The sequence below is a fragment of the Ranitomeya imitator genome, chromosome 1, assembly GCF_032444005.1.
Source record: "Ranitomeya imitator isolate aRanImi1 chromosome 1, aRanImi1.pri, whole genome shotgun sequence".
Lineage (NCBI taxonomy): Eukaryota > Metazoa > Chordata > Amphibia > Anura > Dendrobatidae > Ranitomeya > Ranitomeya imitator.
This window is the reverse complement of record NC_091282.1, coordinates 623,752,638-623,775,568: the sequence shown is the minus strand read 5'-3', so window position 1 is coordinate 623,775,568 and position 22,931 is coordinate 623,752,638. Positions and strand designations below refer to the sequence as shown.

General features: G+C 47.0%; 1 protein-coding gene across 1 annotated transcript in view; it reads right to left on the bottom strand.

Annotated features, from left to right (window-relative positions):
* The window catches only part of LOC138681287 (antigen WC1.1-like), a 273,048-nt gene that overhangs the window by 37,141 nt on the left and 212,976 nt on the right, over positions 1-22,931 (bottom strand). The window contains exon 13 of the mRNA XM_069768718.1: positions 21,049-21,126. Within this exon, the coding sequence (XP_069624819.1) occupies positions 21,049-21,126 (78 nt within the window). The remainder of the gene's footprint in view (positions 1-21,048; positions 21,127-22,931) is intronic.

The window sequence follows — 22,931 nt, the reverse complement described above, 5'->3', positions numbered from 1 at the left end:
TCCTTGGAGAAGGGTCATATTCGCCCGTCGTCGTCACCATTGGGAGCAGGGTTCTTTTTTGTGGCCAAGAAGGATGGCTCTTTGAGACCTTGTATTGATTACGGCCTTCTTAATAAGATCAAAGTCAAATTTCAGTATCCTTTGCCGCTGCTGTCTGATTTGTTTGCTCGGATTAAGGGGGCTAGTTGGTTCACCAAGTTAGATCTTCGAGGGGCGTATAATCTTGTGCGAATTAAACAGGGCGATGAATGGAAAACAACATTTAATACGCCCGAGGGCCATTTTGAGTACCTGGTTATGCCATTCGGGCTTTCTAATGCTCCATCTGTGTTAGGAGTCGAGTTTCCTCTGCTGCACAGGGGGAATCTCGATACGTGTCTGCTGCGGTCTCCCATTCTGCATCGGCCGCAGTGGGGTCTGCTCAGCGGAGACGTCGCTCCCAGCGTCTCGCTGAGGCTGATTCTGTGCATAGGGTTACTACTGCCTTTTCTGGCTTTCCTATGGTACCCTGCACTGATCTGCGGCGAGCAGGCTTCTCTGGGACTAAGTCCTTATTTGCACACACTGAGCATGCCCAGAGCAAGATCTCCCGTTGGAGGTCGAGGGTCACATGCTCAGGTAGTGCAGCGCATCCCATTGGTCCTCCAGGAAGGTCCTGAAAGGGCAAAACTTCGGTAGCAGCTTCCTGTGCTTCAACTATATAAACTGCACATGACCGCACGGCCATGCGCTAGTATTGTCTTGATAATATGTGTGTGTGTTGAGTGAAAGTCGCTCTTTAAATAACCCTCCCTATTGGATGACTGTTCGCGGAAGGTGTATGTTTGATATCTAGCGCCCGACTTATCCAACAGCACGTTACACACATAACAGCGTCTAGTTGCTGTGACCGCCAGTACGGCGCCCTGCGCTTACCTGACCCAAGCCTGGGTGGTTAGTGGCATCCGTCAGTGCGGCACCGCACGCACTCTTGTGCCTTTATATATTTTTATCTTTCTCTGACACCCCAGTTGCGGTGTCGAGCGCATGAGGTCTTCTGAACTCAAATCCTCAGTCTCGGGTTTGAGATTAGAGACTTCTTGCTTGCGCTTTATGTGCGGTACCGCGGTACCGCGGTCCTGTGACGCAACAGGGTCGCTTCCTTCACACAGGGTGAAGTTAACCCATGTGTGTATTCTTATAGTACCGCCATATAGTCCGTCTTTACTAGCAGCAGGGTTTTTACCTGCACGGTGGACCTCGGACTGCGAACGCACCTAGTTTCATATCATCTTATACTTGGTGTGTTCCGCCAGTCCATAACATAATACTAGCGCCAAGGTCTGGCTAGTAAATGGCGGACATTCAGCAATCTTTGCGGTATATCCAGCAGCTGGAGGGTAGGTTGACGGCTCTCGAGAGCTCAACCTCAGCTGTGGATGTTACCGCAGTTGCTGTACTGGCTGCTAGCGTGGCTGCAGCAACCTTGTCCACTGCCACCCCAGTTCCGACATTATCCTGCCTCCCGTTGCCAGAAAAATTTTCTGGAGATTGCAAAACTTGTAGGGGATTCGTGAGTCAGTGCTCTATCCATCTTGAGCTCCTGGCTGCACATTTTCCTACAGAGCGGGCTAAGGTGGGATTTATTGTCTCTCTATTGTCGGACAGGGCGTTGGAGTGGGCTACGCCGCTGTGGGAGCGTGGTGATCATGTGGTGCAGAGTGCTCCGTTGTTCCTGAGCACTCTGAAAAAGGTTTTTTTAGGACCTCAAGTCACCCATGACACAGCGCTCCAACAACTGGCTTTAACTCAGGGTGAGTCCTTGGTCAGCCATTTTTCCGTCCGCTTCCGTACTTTAGCTTCCGAGCTGGAGTGGTCGGATAAGGCCCTTATCCCCATATTTTGGAGGGGCCTGGCTGATCACGTTAAGGACGCTCTGGCCACTAGGGAGATTCCTGCCACACTGGAGGAATTAATAACTGTCTGTACTCGTATTGACCTCCGTTTTAACGAGCGGAGGTTAGAGCGAGCCCAGTGTAGGCAGAGGTTTCGGCTGGCTCCTACCTTCGCCAAACCTTTGGAATCTCCAATCCAGGCATCCAAATCACATGAGGCCTTAGAGGTGACACGAGCGGGATCCAAATCTCAGTCCGCCCGTGCACATAAGGTCCGTCATGTTTGCCAGCAGTCAGGACATCTTGCCTCCAAGGGTCCTCAGCGGTCGGGGAAACGTCAGCGTCTAGTGGCAGTTGGAGGAGGTACACTAGACACGGCGACGTTTGCCTCAAAGTTGTCCTTCAAGGGGACAATTACCATAGGCCCATCCACTCTTATGGTCGAGCTATGCGTGGATTCTGGGGCAGAGGGTAACTTTATGTCTTCCGCTTTTGCCCAGCGTCACGCAATACCCTTGGTGATGCTCACCAAGCCAGTAACCGTTCGAGTGGTAAATGGGTCAACACTACCCTCACAGATTACCCACCAAACCATTCTTTTCATGCTTTCTATGTCTCCATCACATCAGGAGATAATCTCCCTATTAGTCATTCCTGAGGGAATTGATGAGGTTCTGTTGGGGATACCATGGCTTCGCTACCATTCTCCTCATATTGAGTGGTCCTCTGGGAGAATTTTGGTATGGAGTAAATCCTGCGAGGGTAGATGTCAGAGGGAGTGCATTCAGGTTGCTACTACACAGGTACCCGCAGATCTTTCCTCTCTCCCCAAGCACTATTGGCCCTATGCAGACGTGTTCTCCAAAAGAGCTGCGGAGACCCTTCCGCCTCACCGCCCCTATGACTGTCCTATTGACCTCTTGCCTGGTGCTGAGCCTCCCCGGGGTCGAGTCTATCCGTTATCTCTCCCAGAGATGGAGGCAATGTCTCAGTATATCCAAGAGAATCTGGCAAGAGGATTCATTAGGAAGTCAGTGTCACCGGCAGGGGCTGGGTTCTTCTTCGTACAGAAGAAGACTGGAGACTTACGTCCATGCATAGACTACAGGGGTCTTAACGCTATCACCGTTAAGAACAAGTACCCATTGCCCCTGATATCTGAGCTGTTTGATAGGCTACGGGGAGCGAGGGTATTTACAAAGTTAGATCTGCGGGGTGCTTACAACCTGATTCGCATCCGTGAGGGGGATGAATGGAAGACGGCTTTTAACACCAGGGATGGGCACTATGAATATCTGGTGATGCCCTTCGGGCTCTGTAATGCCCCAGCCGTTTTCCAAGATTTTGTGAACGACATCTTCCGAGATATGCTCACCACCTCGGTCGTAGTCTATCTGGATGATATTCTCATCTTCTCTCCAGATATTGACTCCCATCGGAGAGATGTTCGCAAAGTCTTCGACCTCTTACAGGCAAACTCCCTCTACGCCAAGTTGGAGAAGTGTGTGTTTGAGCAGGAGTCCTTGCCATTCCTTGGTTATATCATCTCTGCCCAGGGTTTGGCTATGGATCCTGCCAAGCTACAGGCTGTAATGGACTGGCAGGAACCCCATTCTCTCAAAGCGGTTCAGCGCTTTATGGGGTTCATTAATTACTATCGCCAGTTCATTCCACACTTCTCAACTTTGGTAGCTCCCTTGGTTGCCCTCACCAAGAAGGGAGCAAATCCCAAGTTGTGGTCAGAGGAGGTCTCCAAAGCCTTTCTCTCGATCAAGTCACACTTCGCTAGCGCTCCCATCCTACATCGCCCCGATGTTGATAAACCATTTATCTTGGAGGTGGATGCCTCATCCGTTGGTGCTGGAGCAGTCCTTTTCCAAAAGGATGCTCAAGGTCGGAAGCATCCTTGCTTCTTCTTCTCCAAGACCTTCACACCAGCGGAGAGGAATTATTCCATCGGGGACAGGGAGTTGCTAGCCATGAAGTTGGCTTTTTCAGAGTGGAGACATCTCTTGGATGGAGCTCGCTTTCCCTTCCAAGTCTTCACTGACCACAAGAACTTGGTATATCTACAAACGGCCCAGCGGCTGAATTCTCGCCAGGCTAGATGGTCCCTGTTCTTCTCCCGTTTCCATTTTACTCTCCATTTTCTCTCCGGGGAGAAGAACGTTCGTGCCGACGCTCTCTCCCGCTTCGTAGTGTCATCTGAGGAGGAGGAGGAGGAGCCTCGGCTTATTGTCCCTTCTGAGAGCCTGAGAACTGTAGCTCCGGTTTCGCTAGAGTCTGTGCCCCCGGGCAAGACTTTCGTGCCAGCTAACTTGCGACCGGAGGTTCTCTCTTGGGCTCACTCCTCCAGAGTGGGTGGGCATTTTGGGACCAAGAGGACATCTGAGCTTCTGGCGAGAACATACTGGTGGCCGCATATGGCCCGAGATGTCATGGACTATATTCAGGCGTGCGTTTCTTGCGCCCAGAATCGGTCTCCTCGGCAATGGCCTGCTGGGTTGCTTTACCCTCTACCAGTGGCAGACAGGCCCTGGGAGATGGTCGGGATGGACTTTGTGGTGGGCTTACCCAAGTCGCGTGGCTGCTCCATTATTTGGGTTGTCACCGACCATTTCTCTAAGATAGTTCATTTGGTGCCGCTTCCTCGGTTACCTTCAGCACGGGTCTTGGCGGTGTTGTTCATTAAGCACGTTTTCCGATTGCATGGTATGCCTGATAAGATAGTCAGCGATCGGGGTCCCCAGTTCGCGTCTCGGTTTTGGAGAGAGCTCTGCCGTTTACTCAGCATAGAGTTGAACCTCTCCTCTGCATACCATCCCGAGACGAATGGGTTGGTGGAGAGAACCAACCAGACTCTGGTGACATATTTGCGACATTTCGTCTCTGCTAGGCAGGATGACTGGGCATATTTGCTACCTTGGGCGGAATTTGCCTTGAACAACGCCGTAGCCGATTCCACTGGTCAGACTCCTTTTCTCCTTAATTACGGTCAGCATCCGCGTGTCCCTGTACCCATGCCCGTGTCATCCACCGATTCTAGGGTGGCAGACTGGGCGGTGGAGGCACGTGACATCTGGGACCGCACACAGGATGCCATCCGGGCCTCTAAGGAGAGAATGAGGTTTTCGACTGATACACACCGGCGCCCCGCTCCGGTCTTTGCTCCTGGCGACTTAGTGTGGCTCTCCGCCCGTAACATCAGGCTGCGAGTTGAGTCCACTAAGTTTGCTCCTCGCTACATTGGCACGTTTAAGGTTCTGGAACAGGTCAACCCTGTGGTCTACAGTTTGGGTATTCCTCCACGCCTTGGTATCACCGATACTTTTCACGTTTCCCTCTTAAAGCCCGTTCATTTGTCCCAGTTTTCTGAGTCATCTGCTGGGACATCGGGTTCATCCACGGATGAGTTTGAGGTGAATGCTATTGTGGGGTGCAAGGTGGTACGTGGCAAGAAATTTTATCCGGTGGACTGGAAGGGTCACGGCCCAGAGGATAGAACCTGGGAGCCTGTAGAGCACATTCGGGCTCCGCTGCTTATTGCAGCTTTTGAGCGTAGTGAGGCTCAGGGGGGCCCTAGGAGGGGGAGTAATGTTAGGAGTCGAGTTTCCTCTGCTGCACAGGGGGAATCTCGATCCGTGTCTGCTGCGGTCTCCCATTCTGCATCGGCCGCAGTGGGGTCTGCTCAGTGGAGACGTCGCTCCCAGCGTCTCGCTGAGGCTGATTCTGTGCATAGGGTTACTACTGCCTTTTCTGGCTTTCCTATGGTACCCTGCACTGATCTGGTACTGCAGCGCATCCCATTGGTCCTCCAGGAAAGTCCTGAAAGGGCAAAAGTTCGGTAGCAGCTTCCTGTGCTGCAACTATATAAACTGCGCATGACCGCACGGCCATGCGCTAGTATTGTCTTGATAATATGTGTGTGTGTTGTGAGTGAAAGTCGCTCTTTAAATAACCCTCCCTATTGGATGACTGTTCGCGGAAGGTGTATGTTTGCTATCTAGCGCCCGACTTATCCAACAGCACGTTACACACATAACAGCGTCTAGTTGCTGTGACCGCCTGAACGGCGCCCTGCACTTACCTGACCCAAGCCTGGGTGGTTAGTGGCATCCGTCAGTGTGGCACCGCACGCACTCTTTTGCCTTTATATATTATTATTTATCTTTCTCTGACACCCCAGTTGCGGTGTCGAGCGCATGAGGTCTTCTGAACTCAAATCCTCAGTCTCGGGTTTGAGATTAGAGACTTCTTGCTTGCGCTCTATGTGCGGTACCGCGGTCCTGTGACGTAACAGGGTCGCTTCCTTCACACAGGGTGAAGTTACCCATGTGTGTATTCATATAGTACCGCCATATAGTCCGTCTTTACTAGCAGCAGGGTTTTTACCTGCACGGTGGACCTCGGACTGCGAACGCACCTAGTTTCATATCATCTTATACTTGGTGCGTTCTGCCAGTCCATAACAATCTGTGTTTCAGTCCTTTATGCATGACATCTTCCGAGAGTACCTGGATAGATTCATGATTGTATATTTGGATGACATTTTGGTCTTTTCGGATGATTGGGAGTCTCATGTGAAGCAGGTCAGAATGGTGTTCCAGGTTCTTCGTGCGAATTCCTTGTTTGTGAAGGGGTCAAAGTGTCTCTTTGGAGTTCAGAAGGTTTCATTTTTGGGTTTCATTTTTTCCCCTTCTACTATCGAGATGGAACCTGTTAAAGTTCAGGCCATTTATGATTGGACTCAGCCGACATCTGTGAAGAGCCTGCAGAAGTTCCTGGGCTTAGCTAATTTTTACCGTCGCTTCATCGCTAATTTGTCTAGTGTTGCTAAACCGTTGACTGATTTGACCAAGAAAGGTGCTGATGTGGTCAATTGGTCCTCTGTGGCTGTAGAGGCTTTTCAGGAGTTGAAGCGTTGTTTTTCTTCTGCCCCTGTGTTGTGCGAGCCAGATGTTTCGCTCCCGTTTCAGGTCGAGGTTGATGCTTCTGAGATTGGAGCAGGGGCTGTTTTGTCGCAAAGAAGTTCTGATGGCTCGGTGATGAAACCATGTGCCTTCTTTTCTAGAAAATTCTTGCCTGCTGAGCGCAATTATGATGTTGGCAATCGAGAGTTGTTGGCCATGAAGTGGGCATTCGAGGAGTGGCGACATTGGCTTGAAGGAGCTAAACATCACGTGGTGGTCTTGACGGATCACAAGAATTTGACTTATCTCGAGTCTGCCAAACGGTTGAATCCTAGACAGGCTTGATGGTCGCTCTTTTTCTCCCGTTTTGATTTTGTGGTTTCATACCTTCCGGGATCTAAGAATGTGAAGGCTGATGCCCTGTCAAGGAGTTTTGTGCCTGACTCTCCGGGTGTTCCGGAGCCGGCGGGTATTCTTAAAGAGGGGGTAATTTTGTCTGCCATCTCCCCTGATTTGCGGCGCGTGCTGCAGAAGTTTCAGGCTGATAGACCTGACCGTTGTCCTACGGAGAAACTGTTTGTCCCTGATAGATGGACTAGTAGAGTTATCTCTGATGTTCATTGTTCGGTGTTGGCTGGTCATCCTGGAATCTTTGGTACCAGAGATTTGGTGGCTAGATCCTTTTGGTGGCCTTCTTTGTCACGGGATGTGCGTTCTTTTGTGCAGTCCTGTGGGACTTGTGCTCGGGATAATGCCCTGCTGTTCTCGTGCCAGTGGGTTGCTTTTGCCCTTGCCGGTCCCGATGAGGCCCTGGACGCATATTTCCATGGATTTTGTTTCTGATCTCCCTGTTTCTTAAAGAATGTCGGTCATTTGGGTGGTTTGTGATCGCTTCTCTAAGATGGTCCATTTGGTACCCTTGTCTAAATTGTGAATTCAGCAGGAAAAAAGAAAGAAACCAGAACGTATCGTTCCTAATCACGTCTGACCACTTTTAACTAACAACCCAGCATAGCCAGCCACTAGACTCTAAAACTTAACATTTAATATGTATACCTCTAAAATTATGTGTACTTTAAAAACAATTTGGTGCTCATGTTTAAACGTGCACTAGACAAGAAAAATGGCATGATCTCACCCAATTGCTGTCTCTCTTCTTGTTATAGATTCTTGTGATTATTGAGAGCACGGCATGGGACGGAGACCAATAGACCTTTTCCAATGGGGGGGGAGAAAAAAAAAATATATATATAGGTAGGTGGGGGGGAAGGGTTTGAAGCTATCTTCCCTGTCGTGCCCCGTGTATAAGACTCCCGCCCTAACAAGGGCAGTCCCCAAGTTTGAGCCTACTTAGTGAAGCCCTTTAGTTAGTATAACCACCCTGGATGATATGTCCTCTTTCTCTTCCCAACGCGTTTCCCTCCCCGTTACGGGTTCATCAGGGGAATAAAATGTCCAGGTTAAATGTCCAGGTTAGTGGAGGTATTCTGCAGTGGCAGACATAACCTCATTCAGCGGCGTCCTCCATGTGAGGATAAGGCAGTCCCTCTCTTGTCCAATCTGGTTATCATTAAATAAGGGAGGGGGAGGCACCTAGATTCCAATCTGTCATCACTTCCTTTCAACTTGTGTCAATCATACACTTGCAATATCATTTTATAGTCATTTCTATATCATATTCATGTACCTCCCTTATCCCAAGTATACATATATACATGATCCTTTCACCTTGTAGCGTGGCTGTTCACACATTATCTATCAATGCCCCACATTAATGTTCACTAGTGTCATGGTGAAAGATACCCTTATAAGCTGCCTATAAGGGTATCTTTCACCATGACACTAGTGAACATTAATATTGCATGTCAGAGTAGGGAAATCAGAATACCGAGACTTCTACTGTGTCTCTAGTGTAGGGACTCAGTCTACTTAAATAATTAAAAGCGTAGTAAGTACTATGTAGAGCGCATATAGATCCCAAATTATGTACCTTTCTCCCTGTTGAGGAGTCTTAATGTTACAGGGTAAAGGATAAAACGCAGGCGCAAGAGATGGCCGGCGCAGAAGACGAACTAGGAACTGCGCTCATAAACTAGCTGATTAATTCAGGGGCGCATGCGCCGGTAAGCGCATTCAGATAACACCGACCAGGACCTGAAGTCAGGTGATAGAGGAGCCGAATAGGCTAAGAGTATGTATGCGCGGTGGCTCTAATACACGGATGTGTATATCTAGGCACATAAAAAGGAACGGGGGACATTGGTGACAGATAAAGTACAATGGGAACATGTACCAAGTCGCCCTAAGAGCGCAAAGATAATGCAATAGCCTGGGATATCCAGGATAGGATTAAGGAGCCGCCGGCTTAAGGGAACATGCGCAGATGCACTATTGCACAGAGTTGTTATTGAGGGACGCTCAATGGTAAAAAGGGCCTTGAAACCATTTAAAATACCGGATAAACTATTCTGAACACAATATCAGATCTTTTTGATAGGTGTTGAAACATTTGAACTTAGTGTATTAGCGCAAATGCACCATTGCACAGAGGTGTTATTGAGGGACGCTCAATGGTAAAAAGGGCCTTGAAACCAATTAAAGAGTATTCCTAACACTATTCTGAACACAATATCAGATCTTTTTGATAGGTGTTGAAACATCTGAACTAGGTGTATGAGCGCAAATGCACCATTGCACAGAGGTGTTATTGAGGGACGCTCAATGGTAAAAAGGGCCTTGAAACCAATTAAAGAGTATTCCTAACACTATTCTGAACACAATATCAGATCTTTTTGATAGGTGTTGAAACATCTGAACTAAGTGTATGAGCGCAAATGCACCATTGCACAGAGGTGTTATTGAGGGACGCTCAATGGTAAAAAGGGCCTTGAAACCAATTAAAGAGTATTTATAGATCGCTTAAAGTACTGGAAAAACTATTCTGAATGCAATATTAGATCTTTTTGATAGGTTTGAAACATTTGAACTAAGTGTATGATTGACACAAGTTGAAAGGAAGTGATGACAGATTGGAATCTAGGTGCCTCCCCCTCCCTTATTTAATGATAACCAGATTGGACAAGAGAGGGACTGCCTTATCCTCACATGGAGGACGCCGCTGAATGAGGTTATGTCTGCCACTGCAGAATACCTCCACTAACCTGGACATTTAACCTGGACATTTTATTCCCCTGATGAACCCCCGTAACGGGGAGGGAAACGCGTTGGGAAGAGAAAGAGGACATATCATCCAGGGTGGTTATACTAACTAAAGGGCTTCACTAAGTAGGCTCAAACTTGGGGACTGCCCTTGTTAGGGCGGGAGTCTTATACACGGGGCACGACAGGGAAGATAGCTTCAAACCCTTCCCCCCCACCTACCTATATATATATATTTTTTTTAAATTTTTTTCTCCCCCCCATTGGAAAAGGTCTATTGGTCTCCGTCCCATGCCGTGCTCTCAATAAGCACAAGAATCTATAACAAGAAGAGAGACAGCAATTGGGTGAGATCATGCCATTTCTCTTGTCTAGTGCACGTTTAAACATGAGCACCAAATTGTTTTTAAAGTACACATAATTTTAGAGGTATACATATTAAATGTTAAGTTTTAGAGTCTAGTGGCTGGCTATGCTGCCTTGTCTAAATTGCCTTCCTCCTCTGATTTGGTGCCATTGTTTTTCCAGCATGTAGTTCGTTTGCATGGAATTCCAGAGAACATCGTCTCGGACAGAGGTTCCCAGTTTGTTTCGAGGTTTTGGCGGTCCTTTTGTGCTAAGATGGGCATTGATTTGTCTTTTTCTTCGGCTTTCCATCCTCAGACTAATGGCCAAACCGAACGAACTAATCAGATTTTGGAAACATATCTGAGATGCTTTGTTTCTGCTGATCAGGATGATTGGGTGTCCTTCTTGCCTTTAATATGAAAAAAACTCCGGCACACTATTAGATACTAGAAGAGTCTCTTATTCATTCATCAAAATGTTTATTTCCAGAAAATATTGGTGAATTTCCAGGATATTCTTAAGATATTCTTATATTTCAAAACAGTAATGGGATTTCCAAAAATACATTTCTTATACTCCGTATGGACATATAATCAAATCCTTATAATCTCAACGTTTCGGCTGTGAAGCCTTTTTCAAGAGATTCAATTTCCTTGAGAATGGGAACAAAGCCGGTTTAGGGAAATCCCCTTAGGAATAGAATACCGCCGTATAGGTGCTGGCTGCGACCACAAGACGAACCGCTAACGGGAGGGAACTTCTTGCCTTTGGCTGAGTTCGCCCTCAATAATCGGGCCAGCTCGGCTACTTTAGTTTCTCCTTTTTTCTATAATTCTGGTTTCCATCCTCGTTTCTCTTCAGGGCAGGTTGAGCCTTCGGACTCTCCTGGTGTGGATATGGTGGTGGATAGGTTGCAGCAGATTTGGACTCATGTGGTGGACAATTTGACATTGTCCCAGGAGAAGGCTCAACGTTTCGCTAACCGCCGGCGCTGTGTTGGTCCCCGACTTTGTGTTGGGGATTTGGTTTGGTTGTCATCTCGTCATGTTCCTATGAAGGTTTCCTCTCCTAAGTTTAAGCCTCGTTTCATTGGGCCATATAAGATTTCTGAAGTTCTTAATCCTGTGTCATTTCGTTTGGACCTTCCGGCTTCTTTTGCCATCCATAATGTGTTCCATAGGTCGTTGTTGTGGAGATATGTGGCGCCTATGGTTCACTCCGTTGATCCTCCTGCCCCGGTGTTGGTCGAGGGAGAGTTGGAGTATGTGGTGGAGAAGATTTTGGATTCTCGTGCTTCGAGACGGAAACTCCAGTACCTGGTCAAGTGGAAGAGTTATGGTCAGGAAGATAATTCCTGGGTTTTTGCCTCTGATGTTCATGCTGCCGATCTAGTTCGTGCCTTCCATTTGGCTCATCCTGATCGGCCTGGGGGCTCTGGTGAGGGTTCGGTGACCCCTCCTCAAGGGGGGGGGTACTGTTGTGAATTCTGTTGTCGAACTCCCTCCTGTGGTCGTGAATGGTACTTCGGCGAGTTCTGTCCATGGACTCCCTCTGGTGGCTGTGAGTGAAGCTGCTGCTTCTGAGGTTCCTTACACAGGTGACGTGGTTTATCCTTTGGTTGGCTGCTCTATTTAACTCCACTCAGATCGTTACTCCATGCCAGCTGTCAATGTTCCTGCATTGGTTCAGTTCGCTCTTGGATCTTTCTGGTGACCTGTCTTCTCCAGCAGAAGCTAAGTTCCTGATAGTTATTATTTGTTCATTGTTTCCTTGTCCAGCTGGTTATCATGATTTTGTCTTGCTAGCTGGAAGCTCTGGGATGCAGAGTGGCATCTCCGCACCGTTAGTCGGTGCAGAGGTCTTTTTGCACACTCTGCGTGGTCTTTTGTAGTTTTTTGTGCTGACCGCAAAGATACCTTTCCTATCCTCTGTCTGTTTAGTAAGTCTGGCCTCCCTTTGCTGAAACCTGTTTCATTTCTGCGTTTGTGACTTTCATCTTTACTCACAGTCAATATATGTGGGGGTCTGCCTTTTCCTTTGGGGAATTTCTCTGAGGCAAGGTAGGCTTTATTTTCTATCTCTAGGGCTAGCTAGCTCTTAGGCTGTGAAGAGGCATCTAGGGAGTGTCAGGAACGCTCCACGGCTATTTCTAGTTGTTGTGATAGGATTAGGGCCTGCGGTCAGCAGAGCTCCCACATTCCAGAGCTTGTCCTGTGTGAGTTTAACTATCAGGTCGTGCCGGGTGCTCCTAACCACCAGGTCCATAACAGACTCCCAATCCTTGTCATGTATGTATGGCTCCCCATCCCTATTCTTGTATGCATGACCCCATCCCCGTCCTTGTATGCATGGCTCCTCATCCCTGCCATTGTATGCATGGCTCCCCATCCCTGTCCTTGTATTTATGGCTCCCCATCCCTGTATGCATGGCTCCTTATCCCCATCCTTGTATGCATGGCTCCTTAACCTCTATCCTTTTATGCATGGCTCCCCATCCCTGTCCTTGTATGCATGGTTCCTATAAAAAAACAAAAAAAATCCTACTTACCTTCTCTGCACATCCTAGTTGTATCTCATTCCGATGCCAGCGGCTCTTCAGGCCGAGCGATCACATATCCACTCTCATCAAGGTAATGAATATTCACTCCACCACTATGGGAGTGGAGAGAGGTGAATATTCATTACCTTAATGAGCGGGCACCCATGAAAGCTTGGCAGCTGCTGGAAGCCAGTGGCTGGGGCTGTAACTGTGCGCGCTATAAGAAATCAATATCCATTGCCAGTGCAGTGAATATTCATTTCAATTTAGCAGCGGGTACAGGCTTTAGCCGCAGATGCTGGCTCCTGCCTCTGTGACCCGCTGATAAACCACTCCCCCTTCCATGCCATCTTTCACCTCGCTAAAAAGACCTACTTCATCACCCTGATCTCCTCATTATCCAACAACCCCAAGAAACTTTTGGACACCTTTCACTCCCTCCTCAGGCCAAAAGCACAAGCCCCTATCACAGACATTTGTGCTGATGACCTGGCATACTACTTTATAGAGAAAATAGATAACATCCATTTAGGGCTGGCAGAAGGCACCGAGTAAATAAAGAGATAGTATAGGTGCGTTCACAGCCCGGGGTCCACCGTGCAGGAGTGGAACCTGCTGCTAGTAATTGGCTGCACTATATGGCAGTACTACGCCTAAATAAACATGGGTTCCGTCACCCGGTCTGTATAGGAGCGAACTCTGGTGCTTCACAGAGTCGCCGGGATTAAAGGTAACGCTGTGCTCTGTTAACCTCAAAGAGAATAGAAGCTCACTAAAGGAGCAGGTAGCATACATTGGTCATACAGTCAGCCAGCAACAGCACTCAAACAACTCCTCTCAGGAGGTGCCGAAATTCTAGTGACTATACGCCAGCCCTGAATTCATACAAACCAACTCCTCTCCGAAGGTGTCAGAATTCTAGTGGCTTACAGCCGACCCTGAGCACATGCTGACACAGACCACAAAGTAGCAAAGCTCATACACTCATGAACATAAGTTGATACTAGCACATGGCCGTGCGGCCATGCAAACCTTTTACAGAGGAAGCTCTCCAGGACCTTACTAGTGGTCTAATAGGAACTGCTACAGGACCTGAGCATGTGACCCCCAACCTCCAATGAGAGGTCATTCCTTGGGCATGCTCTGTAGAGGAGAAGCAAGACAGTCCCAGGAGCATCTGCTCGCCACAAAACAGTGCTGGCTACAATGGCTGAGCCTGGAAAATCAGCAGTAACCAAGCGCACAGTATCTGCCAGAGCCAGAGGCTGGGACTGACGTCTCCACTGAGCAGGCTCCACTGTGGCTGAAGAAGAATGGAAGACCACAGTGGAGATGGTTCGAGATTCCCCCTGTGCAGTGGCTGGAACTCGACACCTAACACATCCATCAGGAAATCCACACCCAACCACTAAGTGCTGTGACTCCCATCCCTCCCTGCATTTTCTCTAGCTAACTCTCCACATTTGATCCCATCACGGAAAAAGTCTCCAGACTCCTCTCTTCTTCTCATCCGACTACATGCACTACCGATCTCATTCCCTCACATCTCCTCCAGTCTCTCTCTCCAGTCATCACAACTCACCTAACTATATTATTTAATCTCTCCCTCTCCTCAGGCATTTTCACATCCTCCTTCAAACACTCTATTGTTAAGGTACCTTCACACTAAACGATATCGCTAGCGATCCGTGACGTTGCAGCGTCCTGGCTAGCGATATCGTTCAGTTTGACACGCAGCAGCAATCAGAATCCTGCTGTGATGTCGTTGGTCGGGGCTAGAAGGCCAGAACTTTATTTGGTCGCTGGCTCTCCCGCTGACATCGCTGAAACAGCGTGTGTGACGCCGATTCAGCGATGTCCTCGCTGGTAACCAGGGTAAACATCGGGTTACTAAGCGCAGGGCCGCGCTTAGTAACTCGATGTTTACCCTGGTTACCATCCTAAACGTAAAAAAAAACAAACACTACATACTTACCTTCCGCTGTCTGTCCTCGGCGCTGTGCTTTCCTGCACTCACTGTGAGCACAGCGGCCGGAAAGCAGAGCGGTGATGTCACCACTCTGCTTTCCGGCCGCTGTGCTCACAGCCAGTACAGAGAAGCAGAGCGCCGGGGACAGACAGCGGAAGGTAAAGTATGAAGCGTTTGTTTTTTTTTACTTTTAGGATGGTGACCAGGGTAAACATTGGGTTACTAAGCGCGGCCCTGCGCTTAGTAACCCGATGTTTACCCTGGTTACCGGCATCGTTGGTCGCTGGAGAGCTGTCTGTGTGACAGCTCTCCAGCGACCAAACAGCGACGCTGCAGCGATCCGGATCGTTGTCTGGATCGCTGCAGCGTCGTTTAGTGTGAAGGTACCTTTACTCCATTATTAAAGAAACCTGCTCTTAGCCTATCCTGCACAAACAACTACAGACCTGTCTCCAATCTCCCCGTCATCTCTAAACTCTTGGAGCACCTGGTCTACTCCCGCCTTACCCGTTACCTCTCCACTCACTCCCTCCTAGATCATTCACAAGCTGGCTTCCATCCCCTACATTAGACAGAAACTGCACTCATCAAAGTGACCAACGAGCTTCTGACTGTAAAATGTAACGGTGACCACTCTCTGCAGCTTTCAACACTGTTGACCACTGTCTCCTACTTTCTAGGCTCTAGTCACTAGGCATTAAGAACATTGCTCTCTCCTGGTTCTCTTCCTATCTTTCTGACCGCTCCTTCAGTATTTTGTTCACTGGCTCCACTTCATCTCCTCTTCCTCTTGCTGTTGGGGTACCTCAGGGCTCAGTCCTTGGTCCGCTTCTCTCTCTACACAGCCCCAATTGGACAGACCATCAGCAGATTTGGCTTTCAGTACCATATTTATGCTGTTGACACACAACTATACACATCCTCCTGACCTTACCCCCGCTGTACTACAGAACGCTACTGACTGTCTGTCTGCAGTCTCCAACATCATGTCAGCCCTCTATCTGAAACTCAACCTCTCTAAAACAGAACTTCTTCTACTCCCGCCATCTACTAACCTCCCTAAATCTGATATTTCCCTCTCAGTGGGTGTCACCATAATAACACCCTGGCAGCAGGCGTGCTGTCTGGGTGTTATGTTTGACACCAATCTCTCCTTCACCTCCATTTACAATCTCTTGCTCGCTCATGCCGCTTACACCTAAAGAACATCTTTTCTAACCATGGAAACAACAAAAACCCTCAATGTCGCCTTGATCCACTCCCGCCTGGACTACTGCAACTCTCTATGAATTGGCCTCCCCATTACTCGACTTTCCCCTCTCCAGCCTATCCTTAATGCAGCAGCCAGGGTCATAATCTGGCTAATCGGTACTCGGACGCGTCTGCTCTCCGCCAATCGTTACATTGGCTGCCCATTCATAATTGGATCCAATTCAAAGTACTTGTTCTCACCCACAAAGCTCTCCACAGTGCGGCACCCCATTACATCTCCTCCCTCATTTCTGTCTATCAGTCTAAACGACCGCTGCGCTTTGCAAATGATCCTCAACTAACCTCTGCACTCATCTGTACCTCTCACTTCCGACTCCAAGACTTCTCCTATGCTGCACCAATCCTCTGGAATGCTCTACACCAGGGGTGTCAAACTGCATTCCTCGAGGGCTGCAAACAGGTCATGTTTTCAGGATTTCCTTGTACTGCACTGGTGATAATTTAATCACCTAAACACATAATGATTACAGCACCTTGTGCAAAGCTAAGGAAATCTTGAAAACACGCATGGTTTGCGGCCCTCGAGTAATGCAGTTTGATACCCCTGCTCTACACCATGAAATTAGGACTATCCACAATTTGCATAGTTTTAGGCGCTCCTTCAAAACACATTTGTTCAGAGCAGCCTTTCACGTTTACTAATCAAAGTCATTTTATGTGGAAGTGTGCATGTCTAGCTCTTTCACTACCCCCATCTATCCCTCTCTCCCTCAAGATGGCTGGACCAGCATTGTAACTACACACCTGTACTTTGTATCTCCCACACCTCATTATAGATTGTAAGCTCTCACGAGCAAGGTTGTCTAATTTTGCTTTAATTATTGTATTGCTAACGTTGTTACTTATGACTTGTGTTTTGAAACTGTTAAACTGTAAAGCGCCGCGGAATATGTTGGCGCTATATAAATAAAGATTATTATTATTTCTGGGACAATGACTTGTGTATAAGCTGAGGGGGCGTTTTCAGCACAAAAAAAGTGCTGAAAAACTTGGCTTATACACGATTATATACGGTAATCAGTGTAGAGATGAATCCAACTCTAGGCTGAAGTAAAAGACTTGTATCAAGTTCAGCATGATCTTTCTGTGCCTCATTCTACTCACTTCCACACTCTGCTCCTCTGTCAATTTATCTCTACATTCTCCATAGAATATAATGTATTGTCTAAGGAAGATGTAGTTAATCTATTTTTCCAGAGTAGCCACCATGAGAAAATTATGGAGCATAGAGTCCACAAAGAATATGTAAAAATGTATACATTTATTAATTAATTACAAATAAATCAAAGTAACAACAAATACAAAAGAATGACAATTTACAAAAATAATAAGGGATCAGGTAAGCCACAGGTATGTATCCGGACAAGTACCATAGAGTAAAGTGCTTAGTGCTCAAATATCAGTCAGGGAAGCATCTGCACTGTGTCCCTACCATTAGACACAGTGACACAACGCACAGTCATTGCGGTCCGCACCTTGAAAAAGAGCAGCGAAACGCGCGTCGGTGGCAGCGATACACAGGTCCGGCACTACATCTCAGCATGGGTAAGCATTTCTGCTAGAATTTGACTATATACCGTTGTGCTGCTACTAAGCAATGACTGTGCGTCCATGGAAATGTAGAGACTCTTTAATTGGAATATGTAGTGAAATCCTTTAATGAACATTAGGTTCATCCACAAAGGTAGTGTAAAATTTTTAATTTTTTAGGCACACTACTCTTACAGACATGGCTGCAGAGTACACAGAGGCTTTTGGGCACCCCCATAGAAGCTAATAACACATTTCACCCACAGAGCTTGTTTTGACATTTCCCCCACAAAAGCTGATAAAGCTGATAAAAATTTCAACCACCATGTTTCTACATTTCCCGCACCGAAGCTGATAACAAATTTAACCCACGGCGAAAGTTTTTACATTTCCCCCATAGAAGCTGATATAAAATTTCACCTTCAGAGCATGTTTTAACATTTTCCCCAAGTGAAGCTGATTAAAAATTTCATACCCAAACAGTTGTGCACAGTACCCCAACAGGCAGAGATGCAGAGTGCAAACAGCAGCTTAAAGGCACTGTCAGGATTCAAACCCAACAGCTCCTGTGCACCAGACAACAGCTCTTCCCTCTGAGCTCTTCAGCTCGCTGGACAATTCTGTGCTAACCCAAATACTTGTACATATGTTGTTGCTGATGTCTCCACCCTGAGTTTCCTGTTGGACACATCAGGCACAGTATTCCCACTGATATGGGTTAAAGAATGCACACAATCGGCTTTTAGCATAGTACTATAACAGATATGGTTGCATAAAGTAGAAAAATATATTAAAACATACATCACTCCCACCGACACAGTGGAAGATCATAAAAACTTTTGCTTACACACGGTACTGTCACAGACACAGGGGCAGAGTACACAAGGAGAGTGTTTTTGAAAAAAAGACTTAAAAAAACTTTCATTTTTGTATTTTTTTGTGTGTGTGATATCCCCCTCATTGTGCCGAAGTTGGTGGTGCAAGTCTCACTGTTACCAGATGAGCAGGTGATATAGGAAGCAGAGTAGGAGGAAACAGTAATCTGAACAGATAACCATCCAGCAATCCTCGGTCATTTTAGGAAATGTGCTACAATGCCTTCCCCCCTCTGTCCCAGCCACCACAATATTTACCCAGTGGGCAGTTAGTGAGATGTAACATCTCCGACCATGCTTAATGCTCAATATATCAGTGGTTATGTGGACCTTTCCACTGGTTTTGTTGTGCAGTGCACTTGTCGTTTGTTCCGAAACATGTTGTGCAGAGCAGGGATGACCCGTCTGAAAAAGTAATGGCGACTGGGAACAACGTACTGCCGGACAGCCACCATCATCATTTTTTTTTAACTCTCCATCTCCACCAGCTGGAATGGCAGCATTTCAAAGGCCAGTAATTAGGAAATGCTGTCATTCAGGACCATATCTCATGGGTAGCTAGGGGAGTATCACCTCTTACATTTGAGGGTTTTGAGGATGGAAAGCTGAACACTTTCATGGGTCAGTGTGGAGATGCTTGAGGACACTGGTGGTGGTGATGCTGTCACATCCTCTTGTTGAGGGAGGCAGGTAGCCCTGCTGATCGTGAATGGGAGGAAAAGGCTGAGCCAACAGCAGAAGAGGGAGCATGAGGAGGCTTAGATCTGTCAAGCCGTATTAAAATATCTACTCCACTGCACCTGGTGCTTGAAATTCAGATGACTTGTCATACAGGTGGTGCTTATTTTCAGAAGATTTATGCCACTCTTAGCCATCCAATGTAACAATTAATCAACATCTTTTTTTGCAGTGGTATTCGGACCTACAAAAGGATGCATAATGTCCTGTCACCTGTGTTCTCCAGAGGAAGGTGTTGTATTTGAGCATATAGCAGATACAGACCTCTCCCTGCATCAGCTACACAACCAACACCATCAGCAGTTACATCAGCACCACAAAAGCCATGTCCATTTCCCTGTTCCCGTTCCCTATGCTCTCCTCATTTTTCAAAGTTCTTTTTTTTAAACACTACTCCAAAAAGACATGGTGGAAGAGTAGAATTATTTTCAACACTGCAAGAAACCACACAGCGATTCTGAAAATTTTTTTATTTGGCCAATAAATGCACATAGATGACTGATGCTAACTATTAGTGATGAGCGAGTGTACTCGCTGCTCGGGTTTTCCCGAGCACGCTCGGTTGACCTCTGAGTATTTGTTGTTGCTCGGAGATATAGTTTTCATCACCTCAGTTGCATGATTTACGGCTTCAAGATACGCTGAATACATGTGAGGAATGCCTGTTTGTTAGGGAATTCCAACACCTATTCAGCTTATCTGGAAGCCATAAATCATGCAACTGAGGCGATAAACTATATCTCCGAGCAATAACAAATACTCGGAGGTTACCCGAGCGTGCTCAGGAAAACCCGAGCAGCGAGTATACTCGCTCATCACTACTATTTATTTGCAACATTATTGGAAAACACACAGAGGTCCTGAAAAAAATCTTTATTTGGCATAAAAATGGCAACAAGATGGCTGATGCCAATTATTTATTTGCAACACTAGTAGAAAAACACACATTGGTTAAGGACAGTGTTTTCTTTGGCCTAGAAATGACAATGAGACAGCTAATGCTATTTATTTATTTCCCAGAACTACTAAAAAAAACAAACAAATCATGAAAAATTATAGCTTGGTTTATAAATAGCAACGAGATGGCTGATGCCAATTATTTATTTCCCAGAATACTATAAAACACACACCGGTTAAGGAAAAAAAATTGGCCTAGAAATGACAGCAAAATCGCTGATGCCAATTATTTATTTCCCATACTGCTATAAAACATACACTGGTCCTGAAATTTTTTTTATTTGGCCTTTAAACAGAAATGAGACATCTGAAGCCAATAATGTCTCCCAGACTGCTAGAAAACATATACTGGTCCTGACAAATTATTTATTTGGTCTAGAAATGGCAATGAGATGGCTGATACCAATTTTTTTTTTTCAAGATTACTAGAAAACACACAGCAGCTTAAAGGCACAATATTAGCAGAGGCAGTGAAGGCAGAGAACACACATTGGCTTTTTGTCACAGTACTCCCACAGGCAGAGCCATGCAGAGTACACACAGTAGGATTTTTTGCAGAGTGTGCAGTCAAAATCTATCCCTACTCTAATAAGAGCAGAATGGAGGTAGCACTGGTAATACTTTGCATGGCTGTGATGGCTTCGGAAGTGCACACAGTTTAAAAGCTTTTTGATTAGTTGTGCTGTCGCCTTATTAGACTGGCGAACCCAAACAGGAAACAAGATGTACAATAAAAAGTTTGTGTTTGGTGTTCGGTAACAGACACTAGGGGTTCGGTACGAATACCGGACTTTATCATTCGGGTTCGCTCATCCCTACAGCTGACCGCTCTCTACTTAGAGCATTTCCTTATAAAATATAATGTGATATGTATTACCTTGATCAAGACTCTCCTCATTTCTCTCTTTGGATGTGTAATATTCCAGCCTCTCTTCAGCATTGCGGAAGTAATCAGCTACAAAAAGAAAACAAATCTTTGCATTATTAGGTTTTTTTTTACTTTTAGATTCCTCTCCTGGTTTTTCCTTAGAATTATGAACTAAAAATCCTGCCACATGAAATTGGCCATTCATATGCTCATGTAGCAGTTAAATTTGTTGAAATATGCCGCAATTGAACTATTCTAAAAGTGTACTTGAATGGCCCATTTCCATAAACCAATTATTTCTTCATGATTGTTTTCCTATCAGTCTTCCAAGAGATAAAACAAGCTGTTAGGGTTGGCGGAACGCACCAAATATATAATTTATTAAATGGAATTGGTGCGTTCGCAACCCGGGATCCACCGTGCAGGAAAGCACCTGCTGCTAAATAATGGCGGCTCTATATGGCAGTATATACCAACTCTGTTAGCTTCACAGAGTAACCGCGAGAGGAAAGCTCTGTGCCCTGTTAGACTTTCACAGAGGCACAGGCCAACTACCCAGATGTGAGCAGTGAGTGGTCATGCATGCATACAAAACTCCTCGCCGAAGATGCCAGCATTCTAGGGGCTTATTTCAGCCGGGTCCCTGAACACATTCAAACACATGACCACATTGGCGCAAAGCATATAGCATAAGACGATACTAGCGCATGGCCGTGCGGTCATGCGCAGTTTATATAGTTGCAGCACAGGAAGCTGCTACTGAAGTTTTTGCCCTTTCAGGACCTTCCAGAAGGACCAATGGAAAGTGCTACAGTACCTGAGCATGTTTTGCCCTTTCAGGACCTTCCAGAAGGACCAATGGAATGTACTGCAGCACCTGAGCATGTGACTGAACATGTGGCCCTCGACCTCCAATAGGAGACCCTGCCCTGGGCATGCTCAGGGTGAGTAAACAAGGACTTAGTCCCAGAGAGGCTCGCTCGCCGCAGATCAGTGCAGGGTACCATAGGAAAGCCAGAAAAGGCAGTAGTGACCCTATGCACCGAATCAGCCCCAGCGAGACGCTGGGAGCGACGTTTCCGCTGAGCAGAGCCCACTGCGGCCGATACCGAATGGGAGACCGCAGCAGACACGGATCGAGATTCCCCCTGTGCAGCAGAGGAAACTCGACTCCTAACATTACCCCCCCTCCTAGGGCCCCCCCCTCCCTGAGCCTCACTACGCTCAAAAGCTGCGATAAGCAGCGGAGCCCGAATGTGTGTTAGGACTGGCGGAACGCACCAAGAAAGGTGATATAGATGCGTTCGCAGTCCGGGGTCCACCGTGCAGGTGAAAACCTGCTGCTAGTTAATACAGACTATATGGCGGTACACTAAAGTATATACACGTGGGTTCAACCTCACCCAGCGCGAAGGGAGCAATCCTGTTGCGTCACAGGATCGCGGTACCGCACCTAAAGCGCGAGCGAGTAGTCAGCGTACTTAACCCCAACTGGGATTGAAGTCCGATTAGACCCTCGCTGGCACTACACCACAACTGGGTGTGTAAGGAAACCAAGTATAAATATATAAATGCACAGGAGTGCGAGCAATGCCGCACTGACGGACGCCACCAACCACACTGGCTTGGGTATGGAAAGCGCAAGGCAAGCGCACGGCGCCGTACAGGCGGACACAGCAAGAGGACGCTGTAATGTGTGAATAGTGCTGTAGGATAAGTCGGGCGCTAGATAGCAAACATACACCTTCCGCGAACAGACATTCAATAGGGAGGGTTATTTAAAGAGCGACTTTCACTCACAACATACACACATAACATTATGAGACAATACTAGCGCATGGCCGTGCGGTCATGCGCAGTTTATATAGTTGCAGCACAGGAAGTCGCTACAG